General features: G+C 42.1%; 1 protein-coding gene across 2 annotated transcripts; it reads right to left on the bottom strand.

The window, feature by feature from the left end:
* Positions 1-679: 679 nt before the first annotated feature.
* KCNMB1 (potassium calcium-activated channel subfamily M regulatory beta subunit 1) lies at positions 680-16,135 on the bottom strand. 2 transcript variants are annotated; one of them, XM_075009935.1, is made up of 6 exons: positions 15,975-16,135; positions 11,083-11,174; positions 10,230-10,455; positions 6,959-7,128; positions 5,525-5,720; positions 680-1,730 (listed from the first exon to the last, which is right to left on the bottom strand). In XM_075009935.1, the coding sequence occupies exons 4-6, from the start codon at positions 7,093-7,095 to the stop codon at positions 1,446-1,448; spliced, it is 618 nt and encodes a 205-aa protein (XP_074866036.1). In that variant the 5' UTR covers positions 7,096-7,128; positions 10,230-10,455; positions 11,083-11,174; positions 15,975-16,135; the 3' UTR covers positions 680-1,445. The 2 variants fall into 2 exon arrangements, with proteins under 2 accessions (XP_074866036.1, XP_074866035.1); XM_075009934.1 differs by lacking the exon at positions 10,230-10,455 and having other exon boundaries at positions 15,975-16,134.
* Positions 16,136-25,990: the final 9,855 nt, after the last annotated feature.

Raw genomic sequence — 25,990 nt, 5'->3', positions numbered from 1 at the left:
GGGCCAGATCTAGCCCAAGAGTCAGAGGTTCCCCACCCTTGGATTAAAGGCTTGTATGTGGTCTCTAACTCTTGCTCAGAAACAATGAAGTCCTGTGGCACTGCTTTGTAGGCAAAGGCCCGCTTCATTAGATGCATATAGAAAATGTACATGCATCTGACACAGTGGGTCTTTGCCCACGAAAGCTTATGCTCCAAAAAATCTGTTAATCTGTATAGTGCCACAAGACTTCTTGTTGTTTCTGCAGATACAGACTAACATGGCTGCCCCACTAATATTAATTGCTTGCTGACAATGTACTGTTGTTACTGATCCACTAAGAACTTCAGAAAAAACATTTAAGAGTTTCAATGTGTGCAGATTTTTTTCTCTTGTGATGCTAAGATATCTTTTACAAAAGCTGCACTATCCATGACGTAAGTGCCAAACACAATACACATGGAGTACTTCCAATTCGCATTGTACACTGCAGTGAATTGGAAACTGAGTTGAGAGCAACAGTCTATCAGTGTAGACATCAGACCATTTTTGTTGACACAAAAATGTTGGTGTGTGATGCATCTCTTGCTCCCTAGCCGTTTCTGGCCCTCCATCCCATTATAATCTAAGCTCACAAGCCTTCACTGTCCCCATTCACTGCAGCACTATGGATCACGCAACTTTGTTTTAAGTTCATAATCTCTACACATTTGTATCCTCTTTGGTTTGACTTTTTAATATGATAGATGATATACAGGAGGAAAGACAGCATTTTAAAAAGACACTCTCCATCTATTTCAAAACTGAATCAAAACAGAGACATGTTTGCAAAAGTTAGTCTTGACAATTCTGCACCATTTAAAAAGTGTGTGTGTGTGTGTGTGTGTGTGTATTTGGAGGGTTTAGACTCATAATGTAAATGCTAAAGGCCTGTTTTTTCAGAAGTGTGACTGTTAGAGTTCATGCATATTTCCACATATCTTTGTGTTCTTTGTGCAATCAGCTCTTCTTTCTGCTCAAGTAAAGTGTGCTGCCACATGTGAACATAGTTGCAGTAATTACGTATGCCAGTTTGGAATGGAAAGGTGCATGTAGACGTCTGACCTCCACTTTTCTGAAAATCAATCCCCAAACGTGCATCGTGCTCTCTGTCAGGAAATGCTGAAGTTTTAACTTAGTTTCTGTGAAACAATACCCATTCATCCCCACCAAGGAATGGACTGATGCATGAAAACAACCAAAAACTTACTACCAAAAACCTCTAAATAGTTCTTGTGCAATCTCTTGGATACCGTATCTCAGTCTGATTTCTGTGTCAACTCCCACTAATCCATGATATATAAATTTCAGACATCTGTCTCCTCTAGAACTCTAACTACTGAACATGATATGTTTTAAGGATTACAAAATACAGACTGAGAAGGCAGTGTATGGGGAAGAACTTCAGCTTATTTTGTTGTAAACTGTTACAGGTTAGTTCTGTGTTGCCAAGCAGAAAGTACAGAAACATATTGACTGACTTTCACCATGATGATAATCAGCACTCCACCAGTCAACATAAAGGAAGGCCAGAGGAAAGGGAAGAGAAGGTCTTTTGTTGGGTAGAGCCTTGTGAAAAGGGCACTTGTCTGTCTTCCTTCTGGGTCGTAATAACAAGGGAAAGGCCGAGACTTTCTGAACTTTTCTGCAACCTCTTTGAGCAGCATTTTAACTTCTGTGTCGTTCTTCAAGTTTTTTGGAATATAGGAGCACTAAAGCAAGAAATCAAATAATTGTTAGAACAATTGTTCTACTTCAGGATGTGACACAAGATCTTTCCGAGAACATTGCTTTGCTAGTTCTGACAAAAGCTTATGCGCACGTTGGAGAAGACATCTAAACGTTGTCTTGCCGTTATCTTGTGCATCCCCCTCACACACCTATTTTGTGTTGTACGCTGAACCCCCAATCCTGCAAAGTATTATGCACATGTCACTTGGTGCATGTGAATAGTGATTTGAGTTTGGGAAGGAATTTTCTCCATGGCCAAACTGGGGTGGACCTTCTTTAGTTTTATTTTGAATCAGGGGATGTTGGCTGCTCAGATCACCTGGACTTATTTCATGTAATCAATTCTCTCCCATCACAGGGGCCTTAGACATTCGTAACGCCTCAGTCCTTCACATTCTCTGCCTGTGATACACAAATATTTGAATTTCCCAAGGACTGAAATACTTTCATCAAACTCAAGTCAATGAGCTCCACATTAGGGATATCTGGGTGACATTTTGTGGCCTGCGAGGGTAGAACGTGATCTCGCCTGACAATGTGTTCTGGCTGCAGACTCCATCAATGAATGAAAAAATGTTGTCGGAGCATATGGGACAACTCCTCCTCTTGGAGTGAAGCTCACACACTTAAAAATCTCAAGTCTTCAGTTTTAAAGAGAGAGGCTAGTACTGGACTTTTGCTGAGAATGTGCCACACCTCACTCTATGGCTATTGGTCCCTGAGTGGGGTTCCTGGCACAACACAGGACATATGCATTAGTTGTGCAGATATTTTGTACATGGGCTGGGGTAGAAGGGAGCTTCTGCTATGGAGCCTCACTTGCAGGTTATGGAGTAAGCGAAATCCCAGTTATCCAAGAGCACACAGCCTGCATTTGAGTTACTTCAGTGTGATCCTCTCCCTGGAACTAGCAAAAGACAATAAACAGGCTATATGATGACCTTTTGTCACAGACGTGTAGGCCATCCACAGAAGCATGATTTCCAACTATTGCTCAGTGTTACACAACATCTAACACACACAACCAACTTTTCCCTGAGGGCAGGGGGAGAGTATTTTCAATGGGTTATGCTATGAGACAATTTTCTTGCTCTTTAATGCTAGAAATAGATAGTGATAAGTGCTGTTATTTTATTTATATTAATGTAGCCCTCATGAGCTCTAGCTCTGAAGCACACACTCTGTTCTATGGACCTCAGAGTCTATCAAGATGAGTCAGACAGAAGCAGAGAGGAAAAATGAAGTCAGAGAGGTGACTTTATCACTGTAACATGGGAGTTCTGTGGCAGAATAGGGAACAGAACGGCATTGTACTGAGTGTGTAGTTATGCTTCTAGACACTGAGCTCACGCTGCTTCTTTAGGGTAAATGTGTTGCCGGATTCTTACTCGAGCTGTGCTGAGAGTCATCATTTGCTTCTGTAAGTGGCTAACTTAATTGGTAAGGGAAGAAAGCAGAGCTCAGTTATCCAGTCGTATCATCCTCACAGACAAGCAGGGGGCTTTCAAGTGTAATTGAGAGACTGTTTAAAGAGGCATAAATCCATTCATCACTCTTAGAAGAAACTTGGGCAAAAACTGTGCTGATAGGTTTAATTTATCAAAGAAACTATACTTCCCTTCAGGTGTACAATGTTTATTGCACCTTTTCATTAACGCCCATGAAAGTGGTTTGCCTAAAATTAAAGCCCTTTGCTCTAATCCATTTGGAATGCTGACTGACATTAAATCACTGGCAATACTATTTATTTCAGAGCATTAACCCATGGGCCATTTTGAAGTACCTGCAGTAGTAATCAGATACCATTGTCAGTTTCCATTTTTTTTTCCTCAGCTTTCTCGAGCAGATGGTGATTTTTTGCTGGTCAGTTTAGCCTAGCCTGGAGTAATTTTTAAAATTTCACCTGTAGTAATGCATAAGCTTTTTCCCAAAACCAATAACCTAAACAAATGTAATGTAAACAAACTGACATTTTCATAGGTCAGTGGTAACTAGAAGACATTGGAAACCTGAAATCCTTGATGTGCAGGACTAAAATTTGTCCCATAAAACAATATATTCCTAGATCTCTCAGAACTGCCTTTTGAGAGAATGAGAATGCAAGAATTCCAAGTGCCTTTAGACAGCCTGAAATGTGCCCTGTGTAGAAATTCACCTTTGCGTACCATTGAAGTCCCATGTAAATCTCAGAATAGGGTTTAACTAGTTTTTTGCTCACAGAGATGAGGACCATCCACTGTGCTAAATATTGAGTCCTCCGAGTCAAACATGGCCCTTCAACTTGCTCTCATAAATTGCATGATGAGACAGAGGATATTCAGTGTGCTGTCCCTAAGGCCATAATTACACTACAGTGATCTTCATACAGATGATCTTCCAAAAGATTTCTTCCAGAAGATCGTCTTCTGGAAGATTATGTCTACACATTAAAAAAGTAGATTGAAAGAGCAATCTGCTCCTTCCAAAGAGCACATCCACTCAGCCCCTGCTCTTTTGAAAAGACGGGCCATGGATCAAAAAATCCAGCACCATGAGGACTGCTCTTTCAAGAGAAGGGTCCCCAAAGCATCTACACATACTTTTTTTCAGAAAAAATCTTTCAGAAAAAGACACTCTCCCTGATGTAGGACCAGAAGATGGAGTCTGGAAAAAGAGCCTCATTCTAAGTTCAGGGTTGCTTGGATCTAAATGAATCTATCTCCTGAAAGTGGAGATGATTTTTTTTTAAATGGAAAAACCATGAAATCTTCCTGTTTTGAAACCAAATTAAACTCCAAACCCACTGGCTGTTCTGACACAGTGCTTCACTTCCAATGGCAGGTGGGAGACTAGACCTTGTCATGATAAACATCCCCCGCCCCACAAAAAAGAAAGATAATTCCAGACAAGAGCGCACACGGAGTGTGGGGGGAATGGCAGGAGGACCAGTTTCTTTCCAGACTGCTATGCCATGTTTGACCTACTAAGTCATTCAAAACCTTGGATGCTCCTTCAAAGTGAAGCTGAGCTCCCAGCTGCTGCTGCAAATCTCTGCAGTCCATGCTGAAATGGAGCTCCATCATAGCGCACCCTGTAAAGGTGTTTTTTTCTTTTTGTTTTTTATTAACACTTCCATCTATCCAAGGGTACTTCCAACCTTGTGTCTCTGGTCTGACAGTGGAGAGAAACAGGTAAGAAACAGGTAAGAACAAGCCTATTTGCTCACGTTCCTAGTTTATTGGCTTCCACCTGAGGTTAAACAAACCCACTGGTGGTTCATGTTCCTGAAATCTCTGGGACTCCATTCCCCTGCTCCACCATTTTCTACCTCTCACCTTATTTCCTGCACTCCTTAAGTGGGAGTGAACTTTGGATCTCTGTTTTTTTTTATCAGGACCATATTTAACTTGAACCCATACCAGGGTTATTAAACAAATGCTTGAGTGAGCCACATGTGTTGATCTATTCCTCTGAACCATGCTTCAGCCTGCAGAGACTTAAACCTTTATAAGCATAAAATATGCATAATAGCTATTTTGGTTGATGTAATTGCTTCACAAATATTACCTTAAGTCTGCTATCATATTTATAATGCATGCCAAATATGTCCTCCCTCTGACTGTTTTAACATTTGTCTTGATCTAAGCATGAGCATTGGCATGAAGAAAGACTATCAAGTCAGTGCTCTTCCTTCAATTAATTCACTAGTGCTTTGCTTGGTAACAAAAATAACCTGGTGAACCACTCGTGATAAATATGATCAGGGAATCTGATGAACACACTGAAATTCTCCTACCTTGGGGTTTCTTCTATGTGTATCTTCAGTATGATAGAGCATAACCTCTTGTCCTGAGAAGTTCAAATCAACCAGTACCTCTAAACAGGGATACGGGAAATTGTTTACATTGCCTGCACCATTGTTGAACAAGCACTGGGCTTCATCCTTGATGTTGGCATTGAGCACTTTGCAGGTAGTTTCTTTGGTCCAAACGCTATAAAATAAATCATACGGTTTAAATAATTTGCTACTGTGTCTCCACAGTGTCATTTTTGTCCACGTCCTACTGACAAATTTTCCACCGTGGTGGGGTTTTGTGGGTTGTCAGTGGTGTGGTGGGCTGGTGGTGGACTGTGCTTGCCAGGACGTAGAGCCAAACACAGAGCAACAGGTAGGGTGGGTTGGAGTTAGAGGAGCTGCAGACAGATGTGGATTTTTCCTCACCTGTTGGCCAATTTAGAGGTAGATTCTGACCCCTGTGCATTGAGCCTTTGAAAGCTGGCACCCGAAAAGAACAAGAGAAGAAGTGGTTTGTTTGCGTGAATTCTATTTGTTGGTAAATATTTTAAACTAGAAGACTTACCTGTCTGGCTTTCCCTGTGCTTGGGTCTGGCCTGGGGCATGGCAAGAGGCCATGCAGCCCACCTGCCGGCTTTCCCCTCGGCTGGCCTGGGGCAGGGAGAGGAGCTGTGCAGGCTGCCCAGTGGCTTTTCCCAGGATGGTGGGAGCTGTGTGGCACCCTGGCCCAGAGAAACCAGGCGTAGCAATGGCTGTGTGGGGGATGGCAGGTGCACCCTGGGGAAGGCCAGGATGGTGGGGACCTTGCTGCCAGCCAGCATCTAATATCAGGGGCTGGGGCACTTGCTACCTTCCAATGGTTGTTCAGGATTATACCTGTCTCTCCTATTCTATTCCTCCCTTTCTGTTTGATGCAAAACAAGCACACTCCATGTGCATCCCATAGTCCTCAAACAGCCAAACCCTGACTCTGCTTTACGTTATGGTAAGAGGAAGCCACACACCTAGTGGCCCTAGCTATTATGGTTTAGGAGACAGAGGGACACCTGTAGAGAGAGACACAAACTCTCTTAAGTCTTTTTTTTTTCCTGTTAAACGACAGGGGAACATTGCGCAAAAAGTTTTTTTTTTCACTTTTTTTTCCTAATTTTTTCTCAGAAAATTAAAAAGCATTTCTGGACCTCCTGTGATGTTAATCCTGAAAGGATGTCTACTTGTGCCAGGGGCTGCCCCACAATTCTAGTGACTAGTCATGATGACCACTTCCCTCCTGATTTTGTGCTGTCAAAAGTGGCTTGTAAGCTCTTTTCAGCAGTATCCTTTGATTTGTTCTGTAAAGCACCTAACAGGCTTTGGGGCTCCACATAAATAGTAACCATGCTGAAAGCAGAAAGATGCTGCCTGGAATCTATAATAAAAACGAATTGAAATTACCTTTCTGTGTAGAATGGTACAATTGTGACACCAATAAAAAAATACATCATCATGGAGCACACAACCATTCCTAGTCCCAGGAATAATGCCCTGGTCTCCCCTCGCTTCTGGATTGTCACCACTTTTTTCATCAGCATGATTTAGTGTTACGGATTCTGAAATTTCTTGTTCTGGAGTGAAACATAAAAACAGGGAAAAACAGAATTGGTTGGGGAAGCATCAATATGGTTTTTGTAATGGAAAAATCACATTTCACCAGTCCATTAGAATTCTTGGGAGGAGGGGTCAACAAGGATGTGGACAAGGGGAATATAATAGATCTAGTATACTTAGATTTTCAAAAAGCTGGTGACAAGATTCCTTACCAGAGGCTCTTAAGCAAAATAAACTGTCCCAGGGTAAGAGGGAAGGCCCTTTTATTGATTGGTAACTAGTTAAAATACAGAAAACAATGGGAAGGAATAAATGATCAGGTTTCAGAATGGAGAAGGATAAGTAGTAGTGACTGCCTCTGGTCTATACTGGGACCAGTCCTATTCAAAATATTCATAAATGATCTGGAAAAAGGGGCAAATGGTGATCTGGCAAAATTTGCAGATGCTACAAAGATTGAGAAGAAATACAAAGGGATATCACACATCTGGGTGATTAGGAAACAAAATGGCACCTGAAATTCAATGTTGATAAATGCAAAGTTATGCACATGCAAAAACAATCCCAAATATACATACAAAGTGATGGGGAATAAATTATTACCACTCAAAAACGATCTTGGATAGCTCTCTGAAAACATCCATGCAATGTGCAGTGGCAGTTGGAAAAGCTAACAGAATCTTGGAAGTCATTAGGAAAGGGATACCTAGTAAAATGGGAAATGCCATATTGCTTCTGTATGAATTCAGGGTACGCCCGTGTCTTGAACACTGCATGTCCCAACTCAAAAGAGATATACACTTGAAGATCTTTTGTCTGCCAATCCTGGGAAATAGGTTATATGGGATTATGAAACTTTCCAGGCCTTGGGAAGGACTGGGAGTGGGAATGCAGGGTCTGTGGGGTAGGAAAGATATGTGAGAGGGGAAGGAAGTACAGGGTCTAGGTGTGAGGAGGATGGGGGTGGGACACTTACCTGGTACCCTGTTTCTGGGGACACGTGGCTCCATGCCCCCCACCACTTCTAGGCATGGTCCCCTGCCACTATGGAATCAGGGGGGAAAAGCCTCCAGAGCAGAGTGTTGCTGCACTGATGTTCCCCCAGCTGAGGGGAAAGGGAACAGCAGCAAGCAGGGCTTCTTCCTCCTTCCCCTGCCAGGGTCTGCACCACAGATGTACCTGGTTTAGAGAGCCCTGGATTACAGAGGATCAACTGGTTTAGAGACCCCCAGATTACAGAGGTTCAACTGTACTGGAATTGGAAAAGGTACAGAAAATGATCAACAAAAGATTAGGGGTATGAGGAGTGATTAATAACTCTAAGGGCAGGGCTTGAAAAGAGGTCCTGGGGCTATGAGACCTGAAGCTAACTAAAAGAATGTTATGGTTGTCAGTGGATGGAACACCTGCAAAACGTGCCCCTATTTACATGGAGAGAAGAACCTTACTCTGGAGGAAGGAACACAGAAAAGCCCAAAGGTGTCCAACTTATTAGGTGAGCAGGAAAGAGAGGTGCTTGTTTTCTCAAGTAAGAAATTGGGATGTGAGGAATTGCCCTCACAAAGACCAGAATCGTCACACAGGAAGGAGAAGAGCAAGGACCTGCAGACCTGCAACATGGTCATCGCAGGAGTAGAGAAGCCAACCAGACTGTAATGGCAGAAGGTGTGAAGGAACTGGAAAGGAGAAACATTCCTACAAAAGATGAGGGTGAAGGAGGCAGGAGTGAGCACAGAGCCAAAGTAGTCAGTAAATGGTGGGAACACATGCCCTGTTAAGAAAAGGTACTGGGGGAGTATGCAGACCAAGGGGAGGGACTAAGGAAAAGTTGGTAGCAGAAAAGCCTTGCAAGTGACTGCAAAGCCTGGAATACAGCAGGAAAACAACATGTGGAGGACAAAGTCAAACTTTTTCTCATGTCCAAGGACGTAGACCAAGAATGAGGCAATATATGGGCAAATGCAAGGTAGGAGATTTACAGACTTCAGAGGAAGGGTGTGTGATGGGGAGTTCATCCCACAACAGCCCTAAAGGGGTTAAACTAATTTAGCTAGGGCCAGTTAGTCTCACAGGCCACACCAGAGTGGAAATAATCCACAGACCCTATCCTAAGAAAGTTCCATCAACAGCAAGTGAGTCCTGTGACACCATTTTCATATGAAAGCCTTGTCTGTGCTAGACCCTTCATTCAACTATCCCACTGTTATGCAACTCCTACATCTAGCAATACTGGGAGAACCAACAGAGAAAATCTGCCAACAGTTTATTGACGCATTAACTACTCCTAAACTTGCTGTAGTTCAAGTTCCACAGTGATTTAAACATTTTTACCACATCAGCCCCGGGATTCAATTCATTACAATTGCCAGCAGAAGTGAAATGTTAAGAAAAATACTGAAGTGTTTCACTTCTGTACAGTGACTAAATTTGGGGTTTTGGCGTGTTCTCATCCCCCTTTGCTGAACAGAAATCTGAACGATATCAAGGATTGCTATGGAATTGCAGCAGTTGAAATTAACGAGTCCTGAAAATTAGTGCCATTCATCCACATTCTCTCTGCCAATTTAGCATGATTCATGTTTAGCATCAGCAAGCAAATAAGAGCTCTATGGTTGACAGTTACAGTCCATCAGGAGTATCCATGTGCCACTGATGGCCATCTCCAGCATAATTTTTAATGGAAATAGGCTGTAACCACACTTATGGAAATTGTATTTACAGCAGACTTGATTTGCTGTGGGAAGAGACAGTACTGAATGGGGGAAGGGGTGTAGGGGGAGAGGGAGAAGATCCAGCCGGATGAATTCAACACAATTAGCCCCAGTCTTTCTGTTTCTTGCACATGGATTATCCTTGGATTCACCTTATGTTGATGTCCCCGAATCGCTGCACAGGGTTGCAGATTTGCCTGTGTGGAGTCCAATTGTCAACTTAAAGCAAACCTTCTGTCATACGAGCTTGAAAAAGGCAGCTAGTTACCATGCTCATCAGCAGAGGATGTGTATCAAAAGGGTTAATGCTCAGTTTTGGGAAGCAGAAGGGCCCTGCTTCTGCAGAGCACTTAAGCACATGCCTAGTGGTTTCCTCAAGGGATGGGATGAAAGATGTGCTTACGTACCACTGAAGTTTAAGATCCAGGTGAAGTCAAGGGCTGGTTAGTCTTGAATGGAGGTACGAAAATTATTTAAAATGAAGGGCTAACCCACATAACTGTTTGGCTGGTTCTTTTTTTTCTTTTGCATTTTGGACAAAGTCCTTGGATGAGCTTCCCTTAAATGGGTGCATGCTCCTCCACCTTCCCAGAATCCAACAGAGATCAAAATGTCACTGGAAGGATGCAGTGTCTGGAGAAGAGTAAAAATCAAGACAATTGCTATATTGAAAGAGTCTTTGAAGATTCTGTCAGCTTTTGACTGGAAGAGCAGTGGTTTTCTACTTTCTTTCATTCATTCATTCAACCACAGCAGTTTTGTTGTTTTGACTAGTTAATTTTGATATTCAAATGACAAGCTATTTGAACAGTCAAGACTTTGCTGCTGTTAGGAAAAATAATTTCATCAGCCACTAGCATTATCAGGGTTACTACCAACAAATATATTCTCTCATGGGATTTCAAGCTGTGGTGATGCTATTATGTTGATAGCACAGCAGACCCCGAGGTTAGTGGAACTGCAGGAGGGGGAAAAGTTTTTAAGCGGGTGGAAGGATTGCAAATATTGAACAAAGAGATAATTGGTGTTTTAAGGTCTCTTTGGGAACATAATTGTTCTTCACTGAGTGACAGCATTTAGTTGCAGTACAGAAAATCATTCAGTGTAAAATTCCATGCTAAATAGGTTTTTAGACACATTATGAGCTGTGCTGGAGAGACAGTTTTAGAGAGGAAGAGGTCAGTGGAGCTTAAGTACAACTTGCTGATGTTCCTCATCAAAAACCATCTTCTTAAATTGATCAACTGACACACACCATACCTGATTTCTGAGGTACAGTATAGTCACCACACTACATTCAGCCATAAGTGAGTCAAACCTTGGTACTGCTGTGCGATTTATGCTCCCTTGACCTGTGGAAACAAACAACATTCAGTGAAGTCACCCCCATCCCAGCTGCGCACTGTTGGAGCTGAGCCCAAATCACAATTTCCATTTGATTTGAAATTGATGTTTGCTTTTAAATTTGTTCTAAGTCAGCTTGGCAATGAATTGCAATAGGAGGCTTGGTCAGAAAGGAGCACACGATACAAGAAACATAGCCCGCAGAAGAGAATGGAGTCATAGGGAACTCAGACTCCAACTCCCATGAGACAGTGCTGTGCAAGCGGTTGATATAGTTTAACAATGATCCATTCAGTTCAGTAACCAAAATGTCCAGTTCAAGCCAAACTGACCAGCCACAAAATGTTTTGATTTCATTGTTTTGGAGGGAAAGCCAAAAAAGGAAAAAAAATCTTGCAGAAAACTTCAATTTTGCAGAAACTGTATTTTCTACTGAAAAATCATTCTGATGGAAAATTCTTATGTGCCTCTATTGATCTCAAGGAAGTCACCTCTGTGCTCCTAACAGATTCCTCGTCAATGAGTGAGGGAAAAGTTAAAGTATTCAGTGCCCCTACCAATAGAACTTGAAATGAAAATGACTTCCAGACCCTGAATGTTCCCCTTTTTGCCTATTAGCAATATTTACAGGGGTTAAGCATCCATCATATTAACAGCGTGAGACCATACGGAAAAGAAGACATTATTACCCTGGGATCATAAACCAAATAAATAATGCAACAATGAGAGCAGTTAATCAGCAGCACTGCATCTTTCATCTAATTGTGTCAAAGCATTTTTCACATTTCCAGTCACAGCACCTTTCAGTGCTAGGTAATTAATTTACACAGTGGTAAACTGATGTGCATGAAGTCTAAGTGGCTTGAGCAGAGCTATATAAGCAGTCAGTGGCAGAACAGGAAACACCAGATTGCTTGACTTCCATTCCCTTGCTAACTGCTGCATATTAATCCTGGCCTCACCATTCCCAAAGCCCTTCTGCTCTGCCCCAAAAAAATAAGCAAATGATAAATTATGCGAAGAATCTTAGCAGGAAAGAATAACCCAAAAATACAACAGACAGAACTTCTACAAACATTGTTATGGGCCAGATCCTCAGGCAGTGTTAACCTGAGTAGTTGCATTGACTCGTGGTTTACTTTTACCTGTTTATGCCAGCTGAGCATATGGTATCTGAAACTGAAAGTGCCTTGGCCCCCTTTTTCTTTATGCTTGTAAATGAGTGAGCAGATCAAGAGATGATGTAGGGGGGGAAAGAAAAAAGTAAAACAACAGTTAGGATGTGTATAGGATTCCCTTATGAAGAAAAGCTGGGTGTGTAAGACAGGACCGTAAATCTCAATAAAATCGACTTACACTTCTTTTTAAAAAAATCTTTGAATAGACAATAGTGTCAGAAGCATAGATGTGTTTGTAGCTTCACAAACAAAAATGAAAAAAACAATCAATCTTGTATCACTTTAAAGGCTAACAATTTTATTTACTAGATGGTGAGCTTTTCTGGATCAGACCCACTTCAGCAGATTTGGAGCAAAATAAGAATCCAGGGTTTACATAGCAGGTTTTGCTTCAAATCTGATGATGTGCATCTGACCCACAAAAGCTCACTAGCTAATGAATAAAATTGTTAGTCTTTAAGTTGCTAGAGGACCGCTTGTTTTTCTTGCATGCACAAATAGGTATTCAGCTGTTTGACTGGTTCTTGTTAGGAACCTGCAGTTCCTGGCTTGGAAAAAAAATGATTAGGCTCTCTGTGAGCACCAAAAGGTAGCAGCACTGACAGTCCCTGCAGGCCTGGGGCAAAGTGGGAGGGGGGCCTGGCTCCATGCCTTGGAAGGGGCGGGGCCAAGAACAGTCAGTTCTCAGTGTGGTGGTGCTGCCGTCCCCTGCCATTGCTGCACAGCTGTGCGCACCCAGAGCAGCTCTTCGGCAGCACTGAGAAAGGACCTGGAGCTTGGGCTGCCGCTGCAGCTGAAGTAGTAGTCGCAGTGGCTATAGTTCCAGGCCCCTCTGAAACTCTGGGCCCAAGGACAACTACCTACTTCCCACTCCATGAGTGGGCCTGTGCACAGGTGTGAAAACAATGAGGAGTTTTGTAGCACCTCAGATACTAACAAATATATTAGTGCATGAATGTTCATGGGTAAATCTGTACAATTGTGATATTACATAATATATTTTCCCATACTCTCCAAAGAGTTAATTATGGCACGTCATAAGCTCTGAGGCATGTGGATATTCCTTTATTTTATTTGGATCTCTTAGCTGAAGGGCGGCAGCATCATTTCTAAGGGTTTTCTCCACCACAGCTAGTAAATATTTGACAAATGAAATATGAAAAAATGAAACGGGCCTTGGAAGTGTTAGTGTTTTAAATCTGGAGGCACTGAAAGGGGGAATCCTGCAGGCAGGATAAATCTCAGTGTAGCCATAATTCTGAAGCTGCTAGGGGGCCTTCTAATTAGAAAAGCTCAGCTCAAAATCCCTTCAAATCTCCCCCCAACCCCCTGCAGTCCAGATAGTGTATGGTATAATTTATCTGTGCAATTGTAATGTATAATCCCTGTATAGACAGCTGCTGGTGCTAATACTGGAGGTTCATTGTGATTCAAATACTCAGCTATGATAAATAAGCTATTGATACTCAGTGGGAAGACTCCGTACTGTTTATTATCTACAGGTTAACTCTTTGGCAGCCATCTGGGTTTATTGCTGTTGAAATACCCCATTCTGGCCTGCATTAAAAAAGAGAAGCTCCACTTTTCCTGGCTGCCTTGGAAGAGGACTCCACTAAGTGTTATCCCAGTTGATTTGGTAATGCAGTTCACGCACACGGTAAATAAGGCAGACGGTCTGTCTAGACCCGGAAGAGTGTACATTCAGTTAGCTCTGGAAGGGGAGAACTCTTGAGAGTAAAGCTACCGGAGCCTGTACAGTCACCAGCATTTTGAAATGGAATTGTAGATTCATAACTTGTTCTTGTTTTTAGTGTATAGATTTTAACCCAGGTTGGATCCTTTCCCTTCCAGGAAGTGCCCTTTCACCTTCTGTCCTGTCCCTACCTTAGGTGCTGAGTCCTGGCTTGGATATTTGGACTGACGTTCAGCTGGCTTTGCTCTTCCCTGCCTTTGCGTCTCCAAACCCTCTTTTGCTTACTGGAAGCAGTAATACATCCCTGGTCCCACTCACTCCGGACCTGAACCAGTCCCAGACTAGGGAAGATCAATGCCAGCCCTTCCGCTGTTACTGGCTGTGGGGCTCTGCTCCATTAGCGGCAGAGGAAATAGCATTGATGGAGGAGGGGGAGGGGATCGAGGAGGGAGGAGGGATGCAAGGGGTGGGAGCTCAGAGGAAGAGGGGTTGCAGACTCCTGCAGCCAGGGTCCAGGACCACAGCCCTGCATGTATGCACTGAGAGTAGCAGCTGCCAGCCATGGGGCTGCACTTCCTGTCCCCAGCCACAGGGCTCTGAAGCCCCCAACCTGTTTCCCTGAGCATCCCCTCTCCCTTTTTCTCTCAATCCTCCACCCAAGCTTGAATGCCATGAATGTTCTGTTTGGGGTGCTCTGGAAGGGTGGGAGGGGAGTCGCTGATCACAGAGCTCTGGCTTCCCCCATGAGAACTCCAGCCTGGGATTACATGTGGCGGGGGCAGGGGGATGGACCACAGATGTTGCTGAACGAGGGAAGTCCACCTGGTAGAGGTCCAACCTGTGACTCTTAGAATATTTTGCCCCTAATATTGAGAGTCACAACAGTCCAGACACCTGATACCCAGCTTCAACCTCTTGAAATCAAAAGTAAAAATATTCAAGCGAGCCAGTGAAGTTGCCAGTCCCATTCTATGTTTCTGACCCCTTACAGCAAAGGGTGATGATGTACCACCAGAGAAAGGACATAGGGTTTTACATCCCATCACCATATTGGATCCTATCCACAGAGCTAGTCAGCTGTGTTCCTACACCAGGACATACATGGGATGTAAATATGATCACGTGATTGTCATTGGTCACATGACATAATTAAACTGGAGTTAAAAACTGGATATTTCTTATGTCAGAAACCATAAAATAGGAGTGAGATGCCAGGGAGTAACAATTGCCTGCCTCTGACTTCTAATGCTTCATACAATTCGAACAGCTGCTCCTATTCAGTCTGGTATCTCTGGTGTCTTTTTTCTGAATGCTCCCCAAGGTGACACTGCACCCTAGCTGGCTGTTTGAGATGGGGGTTTCAGGGAAGTCTGAGGTGCCCAGTTCCCTTAAGGCACCTATCTCTTAAGCTCCTTGAAAAGCCCAGCTATAGTGCTGCTCCTGAAGCTAAGGACACTTGCTTATAAGCACTAGCCCTAACACAGCAGCCATTATATTGTAACAAAGAGGAAGCCGTGCTAGTCTATACACTATCAAAACAAAAAGCAGTCAAGTAGCACTTTAAAGACTAGCAAAATGGTTTATTAGGTGAGCTTTCGTGAGACTGTGGAAGTGAAGTGGGTCTGTCCCATGAAAGCTCACCTAATAAACCATTTTGCTAGTCTTTAAAGTGCTACTTGACTGCTTTTTGTTTTGATAGCCATTATATTGTGTTATTCTTAAGTGACTTGCATCATGCATGTGGCAGTATTCGCATAAGTTTATAATTTATATCCAAGAGGTGAAGCCTAGGTAACTTCTTTCCCTCTACTTTAAAGGTTGCTTGAAGCAGTCCAGTATATTTATAAAAGCTGTTTTCTCTGGAAGTATGACCCCTCTCAAAAGACAACACCATCCCACACATTCCTAAGGCAAAACTTTCTCAAAGTCTTACTTACAGTTGCTGCTCTTTCAGAAGCTTTAGCTCATGACGGTGTTTCTGTGGTTTGACTGATCCAGGTAGGTGAAAACCTTAACACACAAGTGATGGAACAGCAAAACCTAGAGTTAAAAACTTTCCTTTCCAGGACTCGTGTGGGTTTGTTTTGCTGTGGCTGAACGCTGTGCTTATTTCCCTATTATGAAGATTCCTCTTACCATAAATGGTAAGGTATGAACAATGCTGTCCTCTTAAGATTAATTGCTGAGAAGTAGAGAACCAGAATGTTAAGACCAACCAAATGTTTGATTCTCTCTTCCACTAACCCTCCTTTCCTGAGCTCTGGCAGTGTAAAGCTAATTCAGTGCCTGTCAGCTTAAGTTCTCTTTACACTGCCAGGGTGTTCAAATTTGACTTTAGTGTAAAAGAGAATCCTGCCATTTCTGTCCAATCTAAAAAACAATGACCAGCAGCCTTGTTTTCTTTAAATTGACATATTACATCCAGGGGCATGAAAAGTAAAGTAAGCAATGTTCATGAGTTTAAAAGCTTATCTGAACTTGTATACACTGTGCTGAAGTTAGCTAGGGTCATTTTAAGTTTTATTTTTGGAATGAAAGGCATTTGATCTTTTCTGAAGATCAAAATCCCAGAGCTACATTTTAAAAAAAAACCTGAGTGCATAATTACCTTTGTATAAGCAAGCTGTGCTTTAGGTGTGAGATGCCTTTCTGGATCTATACATGTGCAAATGTACATACAGAATTTCAGTACGTGTGCTGATATCTCCCACGTGCCTTAGCCTCCTGCTATTTTAAAAATCAGGTTGTTCAGAGAATTTAATACAGTAAAAAGGAACAGACTGATAGAGAACGAAGCTAGTTCTGCACAGCACCAGAATAGTACAGACAGCAGTAAAACAAGCTTTCCTCTCCAATATGCCTGAGTCTTATGGTATGTTTTCACTTGCCAGAAGATCAACCCAGTCAGAGTCAATCTTCTGGGTTCAGTTTTGCATACCTAGTGGGGACACATGATATTGAACTATTCTCCCATTGACCTCCCTGAGTGAGGATGGCCCATATAAGTTTCTCTGTTCTTGTTGTTCACATCTCCCTCATTTGCTACTGATAATGTGCCACATTCTCCCTGACTGAACTGACCTGATTTCTCCTTTCTTGATGTTCACACCTCAACATTAACTGCTGACAGTGGGCCACATCCTTTGTGACTGAACAGACCTTGTGAACTCTGGCCCTCTCCTTGAACACGACTCCCTCTGGAACCCCCCACCCCACCCCAATGCACCTGGAGAAGCAGATCTTTGTCCACGAAAGCTTATGCTTATCTGTTAGTCTATAAGGTGCTGCAGGACTTCTTGTTTTTGAAGATACAGACTAACTCAGCTACCTCTCTGATGTAGATAAGTTGATTCCAGCTATGCATTTGGTGTAGATGGGATTGCATATCTAAAATCAAATTTAAGGTCTAGCATTGACCTGGCATGAATCTTGAAGGACAGTCATGCTGAGATGAAACATTCAGTAAGACTGCTGTAGTGGCAATAGCGGTGGAAAAAAATCTTTTTTATATTGACGTTCACCCAGTAGGTCTTGAGTTAAGTCTCAGAATTCATTCCACATCAACCACAGAAAAGAAGCCACCAGATTCTAATCATCTTCTGTTTCCATTAATTTTGGTCAGAGTTGAGCTAATGAACTATGGAATTGCAGCAGTGCAAATCAGAGCAGAGTTCAGCAAAATCAGTTACATCATGTAATGCTTTTATCTAGCTCCCAGAGTGATCTAAGACTTAAAGACTATGTGATCCTTGGAAATATAAGTGATGGAATACTAAGAAGGAGCAGAAAGGTGGTTTAATTTTGTATACAGCTTTATTGAAACTATTACTGCATTACTGTATCTAGTTTGTGTGCCCAAAAAGTTGTTGAGAAAATTTGTTCTGAAAATAGCTGTAAAAATTGAGGTCTAGAAAACATATCTTCTACTGAGAGAGACTAAAGAAACTCAAATTATACAAGAAAACCTTAAGAGGTGACTTGATTATGGTCTAGCACTATCTACATGGAAAAGAGATTTCCGGTCATGAACTACTCTTTAATATAGCACAGAAAAATTTTATAGCATGCATCATAAAGTGACAACTACTGAGCTGGTTGGAAGCTGAAGTCATAAAATTTGGACTAACAATAAAATGCAAATCTTTACCAAAGAAGATAAAACCATTAGAAGAAACTGACATAGAAGGGTTCTCCATTAATAACCTCTTTTTATAGTTTGGATATCTCTCTACAATATGTGGCATCGCTTAAATAGAAGTAAAGGAAAAGATGCAGATAAATGTTGGGTGAGGTTTTTGCCCTCTGTTATGCAGGAGGTCACTGTAGATAGTCATAATGGTCTCTACTAACCTTAAAACTGATGAATCTTCATTTCTTGCTGTCTTTTTGGCTCCTTTCAATCTCATCATGTCCACACACTAATGCACTCAGGCTGATAGTAAAGCACAGATTCCAAGGCCATTGTGATCATCTAGTCTGATTTTGTGTATAACACAGGCTATAGAATATCCTCCCGCCCCCCTCAGTTCTTGTGCATATCTGGCACAGGGAGGATTCCATTCATGAACACATTTCACTGTAAAAGTAATGACAAAACTTGTTCACTTCCAAGCAAAATACTACAAGTGAAAAAGACAAGATTCCTTTAGGTGTAGCTGAAAAGAGATACCTTTTCTCATTCGCATTTAATTGTGTAGCATTGGATTGCTGTGGCCATATTTGAAACTGACACCTTAGATGTTTATCAGAGGGGTAGCTGTGCTAGTCTGTATCTGCAGAAACAATGAGGAGTCCTGTGGCACTCTATAGACTAATTTTTGGTTATTTTTGGTGCATGAGCTTTTTTGGGCACAGAACCACTTAGACTTGAACACTGCTGCTACTCCAGTTTAAAGTCTCCCTGTCCTCTCTTGCGCATATATCTAGTGTTCTTACTCGTATACAAATGTACAGAAACACACATACACATAGGTTTTCCTATCCCAGTATAGTTTGAACTAGTCTGGCAATCACTGGTCCAGCAACATCCATGATGCAGCATGATTTTTGTTAGCCAGATGTCCACTTACAGTGGATGTAGCCAAGTTTCCCACTGTCCCATAACATTTGTTTACAGCCACCAGTCCTGGCGTTCAGTTGCTTAGCGGTAACTCACTCCTACACGTCTTCCAAGAGCCCAGTAAGCAGTGGAAGTGTTGGTAATGGTGATAGATGATACTGACTTTCCATGGTTCAGCAAATTCTCTGGTTTGGCACCAGTCATGTCCCGAGGTTGATGGATTAGAGAAGTTCAACTTATAGTGCTGAAGTACAAGTAGGTATTGGAGACCCAGTACTGAAGCAAATAAGAACAAAAAAGCAAATCTATACAGTAGAGCTGGAACATATGAGGTGATCAAAGATTCACGTCTGATAAACATTCCAGACTTGGGATGAGTCCCTGAGGCTTCATGGGCACTATCCACAGAGGCAAACTGTTGCATCTGTATGGAGCTCCATTGACTTCAGTAGTGCTCCTGGCAAGCATAGCTAGATCAGGCTTTTCTCTAATCTGATATAAAACTTTTTGGGTCTTGAGAACAGGACTGAAAATGCCCTAGTATTTTTTGTAAGTAACTGCATCTGAGCTGGTTAGAAATATTACACAAAGTCATTCCTGAGGTGTGCTGACACTTTTTTCCCCCATCTGGTCTCTCTCTAAATTGGTAGTTTTAAAAAAACCTAACAATGGGAAGAAGAGTTGTCCAAATTTTTTTTTTGAACTTCCAATGTTTATTTTGGGTTCAACCCAAAGGTTACTAAACTTCAGCTCTCGTCTTGTTTCTTTCCTACTTAATTTTCCCCCTAGTTGGAACAGGTAATGGGAGAAACTGAAGGAGCTTTTATGGTTGTACATTTTTCTGAAGAATATGACCAATGTCCTTATGCTCCTTCTGCTGTTGATGGATCTACATTGAAAAGTCCTAAGCTTCAGAACCCCAAATAGTTTACTGTTGAGTAAAAGAAAATTAGCTTAAATATTGTATGGAGAATTATTTCTACCACACTGCCATGCCTGGAAGTTTAAAAGTGATTCAAAGGGGAAGGTCATGGGAAGAGAGCAGGTGTGGATGTTGGGGTCAAAGCTTGAGGAAGAAGGAAATTGTGTAATCTTCAGCATGAAGGGGTTTGTGAAATCTAAACAATGCTGTGATGGATTGATCTGTATGCCTGAGCTGGCCAAAAGAGAATGGAGCAGAGGTGAGGAAAATAGAATGCAAAGCAAAAAAAGAGCTTTGCCATTACTAAGAGCTTTTAGCATAGGGCAAACATCCAAGGCCTAGAGAGTACTGCCTATAATCAAAGTGCTGACTTACAACTACACCAATATTATGTAGGTAGATCAAAATCTGTGGGTGTGGAGGGCACCTGAACTAGGGCTTGGTGAGAAATGATTTTCTCAGCACTTAAAATTTAAGGTTTTTTAATCACACTCTAAATCAGGTCAAAAAGTGAAAACCTTGAAAATATTTCTGAACTGAAAATCTAAAAAAATAAAATGGCCTCCTGATCACTGAAATGTTTCATTTTGATTTTATCCTCTCACAATTTTTTAAACTACATATTAACTTAGACTTTAAAACCAAAGTCATTTTGGACCACACACTTGAATTGTTTTTCTATTTGAAAAAGTTGAAAAGGGGATATTTTGGCAAATGTCAATGGCTTTGTTTTCCAAAACTTTGTTGGAACAGCAAATTTGTTGAAAGAGAGATTTTCCCCCTCTGATGAACTCCCTCCTCCTATGCATTCTGTAAAATAGGTTATGAATGTAAATAAGCGTAACTCAGAGCTGCTTTGGGCAAAACACCTCTTGTAACTTCTTGTTTTCGATGGCCTAAGCTGTTGAATATTTATATCAGATTTTTGTAAACGTATCATTCCTCAATGGCTGTGTCTACACTACCACCCTCCTTCAAAGGGAAGATGGTCAGTAAGGGGTTTATTAATGAAGTGCTGTACTGCATATGCAGCACTTCATTAAGCAGATTCCTCCCCCCCCCCCCCCCCCGTGGCAACTTAAAAGTTTTAAAATTTTGAGGAGTTAAAGGGACTTAGAAGTATTCTGGGCACATTGAAGTACTGGTGGGTGAGCTGCAGCTAGACACAAGCCGGTACTTCCAAGTTAAAAACTTCAGAGTTGCCAAGGGGGGGAATTTGCTTAATGAAGTGCTGCATATGCACCAGAGCACTTCATTAATAAACCCCCAACACCCTACTTACTATCCTCCCTTCAAAGAAGGGTGGTAGTGTAGGCAAGCCCTATGTGAAGTTAGAAATATGGAGTACATGTCTGTTTATAGTTCTAAATGTGATAAAGATGGCCACCACTGCTCCCCAACCCTAATGATTGTGCAATCAGCCTGATGGTTTGTAAGTGGCTTTATTTGTCCTGTAGGTCTGGGAGGTGGTTGGTCGAGAAGACATAAAACCACACCAGCTGGTATAGGCCCCCATTTTTTTTTCCTTCAATGGGGAATGTTAAAACAAAGAGTTCTTATGGAGGGGGAAAGTCTATTTAAGCAGTAGGAGTCTTTCAGCTCCTTTATTTTCAGCCTGCTTTGGCACACCCTGAGAGAGAGAGAGATTTAACTTTACAGTGAACTGAAGACCCAGGTCAGGATAGGATCTTTTCTGACCAAGAACTCTCACGTAACTAGATTCTTAGTGGAACAGAACTAAGAACAGAGAGCAAAAAAGGCACATGTCAGTGGCCTGAGCAGCATAGCAGGGAACATCCTAAGGGGTCGTCTTCTGTGGGTCCATTACACCAACTAACAGTCTTTTTGTTTTGATGAACCATCATTTTCTGAGGAAAAAGATTTTAAGAATTTCTGAACCCCTCTCCTCAACACCATCTGAGATCAGGCCCTGGGTTTCATACAACCTTAGAAAAAGGATATATGTTAGAGGGTACCATTTAATGGATAAAAGATAGGTGATCATTATTATTGTGTTTACTGATTTTAAAAAGCCACCTCTAGAGTGACATAATAATCACCAAGCCCATCTCGAAAATTCTACTGAAAAGTCAGGCCAGGAGGCTTGATAGATAATGTAAAAAGAAGTATTATTATTAGCTTGTACATAGTTCAATAAAAAACAAGAGCAATAAAAAAGTGCAAGTGCAATAAACAAACAAGTGCAATAAAATAACAATCCATTATTCTCCCAGTGCTGTTATATGGATCTGAAATCTGGACAACCTATAGCCATCACTTGAAATTCCTAGAGAGGTATCACCAAAGATGCCTCTGCAAGATCTTGAAGATCAAATGGGAAGATAGGTGCACTAGCATTAGTGCTCTAGGAGAGGCAAAGATCACCACAATATAGCAACAATCATCCATCTGCACCTCCACTAGTTTGATCATGTTGTCCCACATGCCAGACCATTGCCTCCCAAAAGAAGTCTTGTTCTCTCAGTTGAAAGGAGGACACCATAATGTAGGAGGACAACAGAAGTATTATATGTAGTTGGTGAAGGATAACTTAAAGATGTGCAATATTGATATTAACACTTGGATGGCACTTGCCCAGGATTGTTGAAAATGGAGAGAAGTCCTATGTGATGGTCGCCTGCTGACAAACTGAGGAGGACAAGAGACACAGGAAGAACGAGAGACTGGCAGGACAGGCTTTATCAGCCACTTGAGGATCCACAACTCCCATGAGAGATTATCATAACTGGCAACAAATGATTGTCATCAATCTAGTCCAATAGGCCTGTGTGGAGTAAGAGGGTCTGAGTTGTTATAATTTACATACCCAGGAGCCAGAAGAAGGGGAGGTACATATTTTAGCTAACAATTATTTGGGGTTTTTTTTCTGACCCTTTAACACCTAAATGAGCTGGTTAAATAATTCTTTTTAGAAGCTATGCATGAGGGATGGAACTGTTCTTGTAACATGTCAGTCTATCTGAAGCTAATCTTTACTTTACTTTTGATTTGTATTTGTGTTCGCTGAATTGTTTTGTGCAGTAACTTTTCTAGCTCAGTGGTTGCCTGCCAAGTGTTGCATTAATTACTTGTGGTGTATTATTGTTCACTAATTATAAGGCATTGGGTCTTGTCACCTACATGATGACTGAAACGTTTTAGGGTGAAAAATAATTAATAATCTGGTTTGAATTTCATATAGATAAAAAGTCCCTGTGGGTAAATTAAACTTTTTGTGATTAATGAATGCTTTCACAGAGAAAATTTTTGAGTCACTGTGAACCAGAGGAGACACTTTTATCCACAAATGTGTACACATTGGTATCTCTAGTCCATGATCATCTTTGTCAGTTATGTCAATCTGTCTCTCCCTGCTGAGGTATGTATTGCACCACCATACACATAGTTTGCATTTCACCTGATTTAAAAGAAAGCAGAAAAGGAAGTGCTGAGTAAATAGTATATTTTCTTTTTCTTTGGTCAATGATGCCAAGTCCTCACTCTGAATGGATTTTTTTTTTTAAGTATAAAAGCTACAAAAAATTTCCACTATAGTGAGCCTTAGGGAGGAGCTCATTGATAAGTTAATCTTAGAATCCTCGGTCTGGAAGGGACCTCAGGAGGTTATCAAGTCCAGACACCTGCCCAAAGCAGGATCAACCCCAACTAAATCATTCCAGCCAAGACTTAAAAACCTCTAGGCATGGAGATTCCACCATCTTTCTAGATAACACATTCCCATGCTTCACCACCCTCCTGGTGAAATAGTTTTTCAAAATATCCGACTTACACCGCCCCCGCTGTAATTTTGAGACCATTTCTCCTTGTTCTGCTATCCCTTACTACTGAGAACAGCCTGTCTCCATCCCCTTTAGAACTCCTCTTCAGGAAGTTGAAGGCTGCTAGCAAATCACCTCTCACTCTTTTCTGCAAACTAAATAAGCCCTAACCCCTTAGCCTCTCCTTGTAGGTCATGTGCTCCAGCCCCCTAATTATTTTCATTGTCCTCCACTAGACCTGCTCCAATGCATCCACATCCTTCCTGTATTGGGGGTCCTAGAACTGGACTCAGTACTCCAAATGTGGCCTCACTAGTGCAAAATAATAATAGGAGGAGAAGAATAATAGCTTATCTAGATCTGCTGGAAATGCTCCTCCTGACGCACTCCAATATACCGTTAGTCCTCTTGGCTATAAGGGTGCACTGTTGACTTATATCCAGTCTCTTATCCACTATAATCCCCAGGTCCTTTTCTGCTGCATTGCTACCTAGCCAGTCGGTTCTTCCCCTGCCCCCCACCCCACTCCCCACCTGTAAGAATGCTTGTGGTTCTTCCATCCCAAGTGCAGGACTCTGCACTTGTCCTTGTTGAACCTCATATAATTACCTTTGCCCCAAGCCTCCAATTTATTTAGGTCACTCAGGACCCTATCCCTACCTCCCAATGTATCTACCTGTCTCCCTACCTTAGTGTCACCTACAAATTTGCTGAGGATGCAAACCATCCCCTTATCCAAGTCATTAAAAAAGGTATTGAACAATACCAACCCTAGAGGCACTCCACTTGAAACAGACAGCTAACAAGACATAGAGCCATTGATTGCTACCCATTCGACCCCATCGTCTATCCAATTTTCTATCCACCTTTTTGTCTATGTTTCTATAACGCCAACAGACCCGAGTTGCTGGCCCCAGGGATAGAACCTGCAAGCATAGGGTCTAAAGCCCTGTAGTCTACCGCATGAGCTAAAGGCCAGCTGGCTCTCAGCTGGGGCTGTAGAACAGAGACTTCACTCACTCCAGATGAGGTCTCAGTGCCTCTGGGCACTACATATCCAACACATATTACCTTAACTAATGGGCAAGAACATTGTGAGAGGCTCGCATCTAATGAACTCCCCATCACCGCAGAACTTGTTACCTCATCATAGACTCTAATCAAATTGGTCAGGCATGCCTAGTCCTTGGTGAATCCATGCTAACTACACCTGAACACTTTCCCGTCTTCCAAGTGCTTCAAAATGGATTCCTTGAGGATCCCCCTCCAAGATTTTTCCAGGGACTGAGGTAAGGCTGACCAGTCTATAGTTCCCTGGATTGTCCTTCTTTCCTTTTTTAAAGATGGGCACTGTATTTGCTTTTTTTCCCAATCATCCGGAACCTGTCCTGATCTCCATGCGTTTTCAAAGATAATGGCCTAAGGCTCTGCAATGACATTTGCCAGTTCCCTCAGTGCCCTTGGATGCATCAAATCTGGACCCATGGATTTGTGTATGTCTAGCTTTTCCAAATAGCTCCTAACCTGTTCTTTCCCACCAAGGGCTGCTCACCTCCTTTCCATACTTCATGGCCTAGTGCAGTAATCTGGGAGCTGACATTGTCCTTGAAGACAGAGTTTAAAAAAAGCATTGAGTATTTCAGCTTTTCCCACATCATCTGTCACCTGGTTACCTCCCTCTTCCAGGAACAGCTCACCACCCCCACCGCCCGACAAACTTCGTATAAAGCCCTCCTCACTAGATTTGCAAGCCTGCACTCAAAGATGCTCTTTCCTCTCTTCGTTAGGTGGACCTCGTCACTTCCTAGCAATCCTTGTCCCCAAAACAAAATCCCATGGTCAAAGAAATCAAGTCCCTGTCTTGGACACCACCTGCACAACCACACATTTACTTGCACAATTTGACAACCTCTATCTGGACCCCTTTTTCAATGGGGAGGATGGACAAGAACATGACTTGTGCTCCATATTTCTTGATCTTTCTTCTTGAAGTTACATAATCTTCAAAGGCCTGCTCAAGGTCATTCTTTGCTGTGTCATTAGTTCCTACGTAATCCACAGGTTTGATTTTTGGATGAGACTCAGTCACACCCTGGATTGTAGCTCCTGGTAAGCAGCAAACTTCTTGAAATTCTAGGCTGTCATCTTCTATTAAGGGTGGTGGTTGTAGACCCTCCATGCCTAGGACTACAC

This window comes from Carettochelys insculpta, chromosome 15 (genome assembly GCF_033958435.1).
Source record: "Carettochelys insculpta isolate YL-2023 chromosome 15, ASM3395843v1, whole genome shotgun sequence".
In the NCBI taxonomy this organism is placed as follows: Eukaryota; Metazoa; Chordata; order Testudines; family Carettochelyidae; genus Carettochelys; species Carettochelys insculpta.
This window is presented reverse-complemented; position numbering and strand designations above follow the sequence as displayed.

Coding starts and splice junctions, on each gene's coding strand:
- KCNMB1 (XM_075009935.1), bottom strand. CDS start 7,095: ATGCTGATGAAAAAAGTGGTGACAATCCAGAAGCGAGGGGAGACCAGG. Junction 5,721..6,958: donor GTACCATTCTACACAGAAAG/GTAATTTCAATT, acceptor TTTATTTTATAG/CGTTTGGACCAAAGAAACTA. Junction 1,731..5,524: donor CACATAGAAGAAACCCCAAG/GTAGGAGAATTT, acceptor TTCTTGCTTTAG/TGCTCCTATATTCCAAAAAA.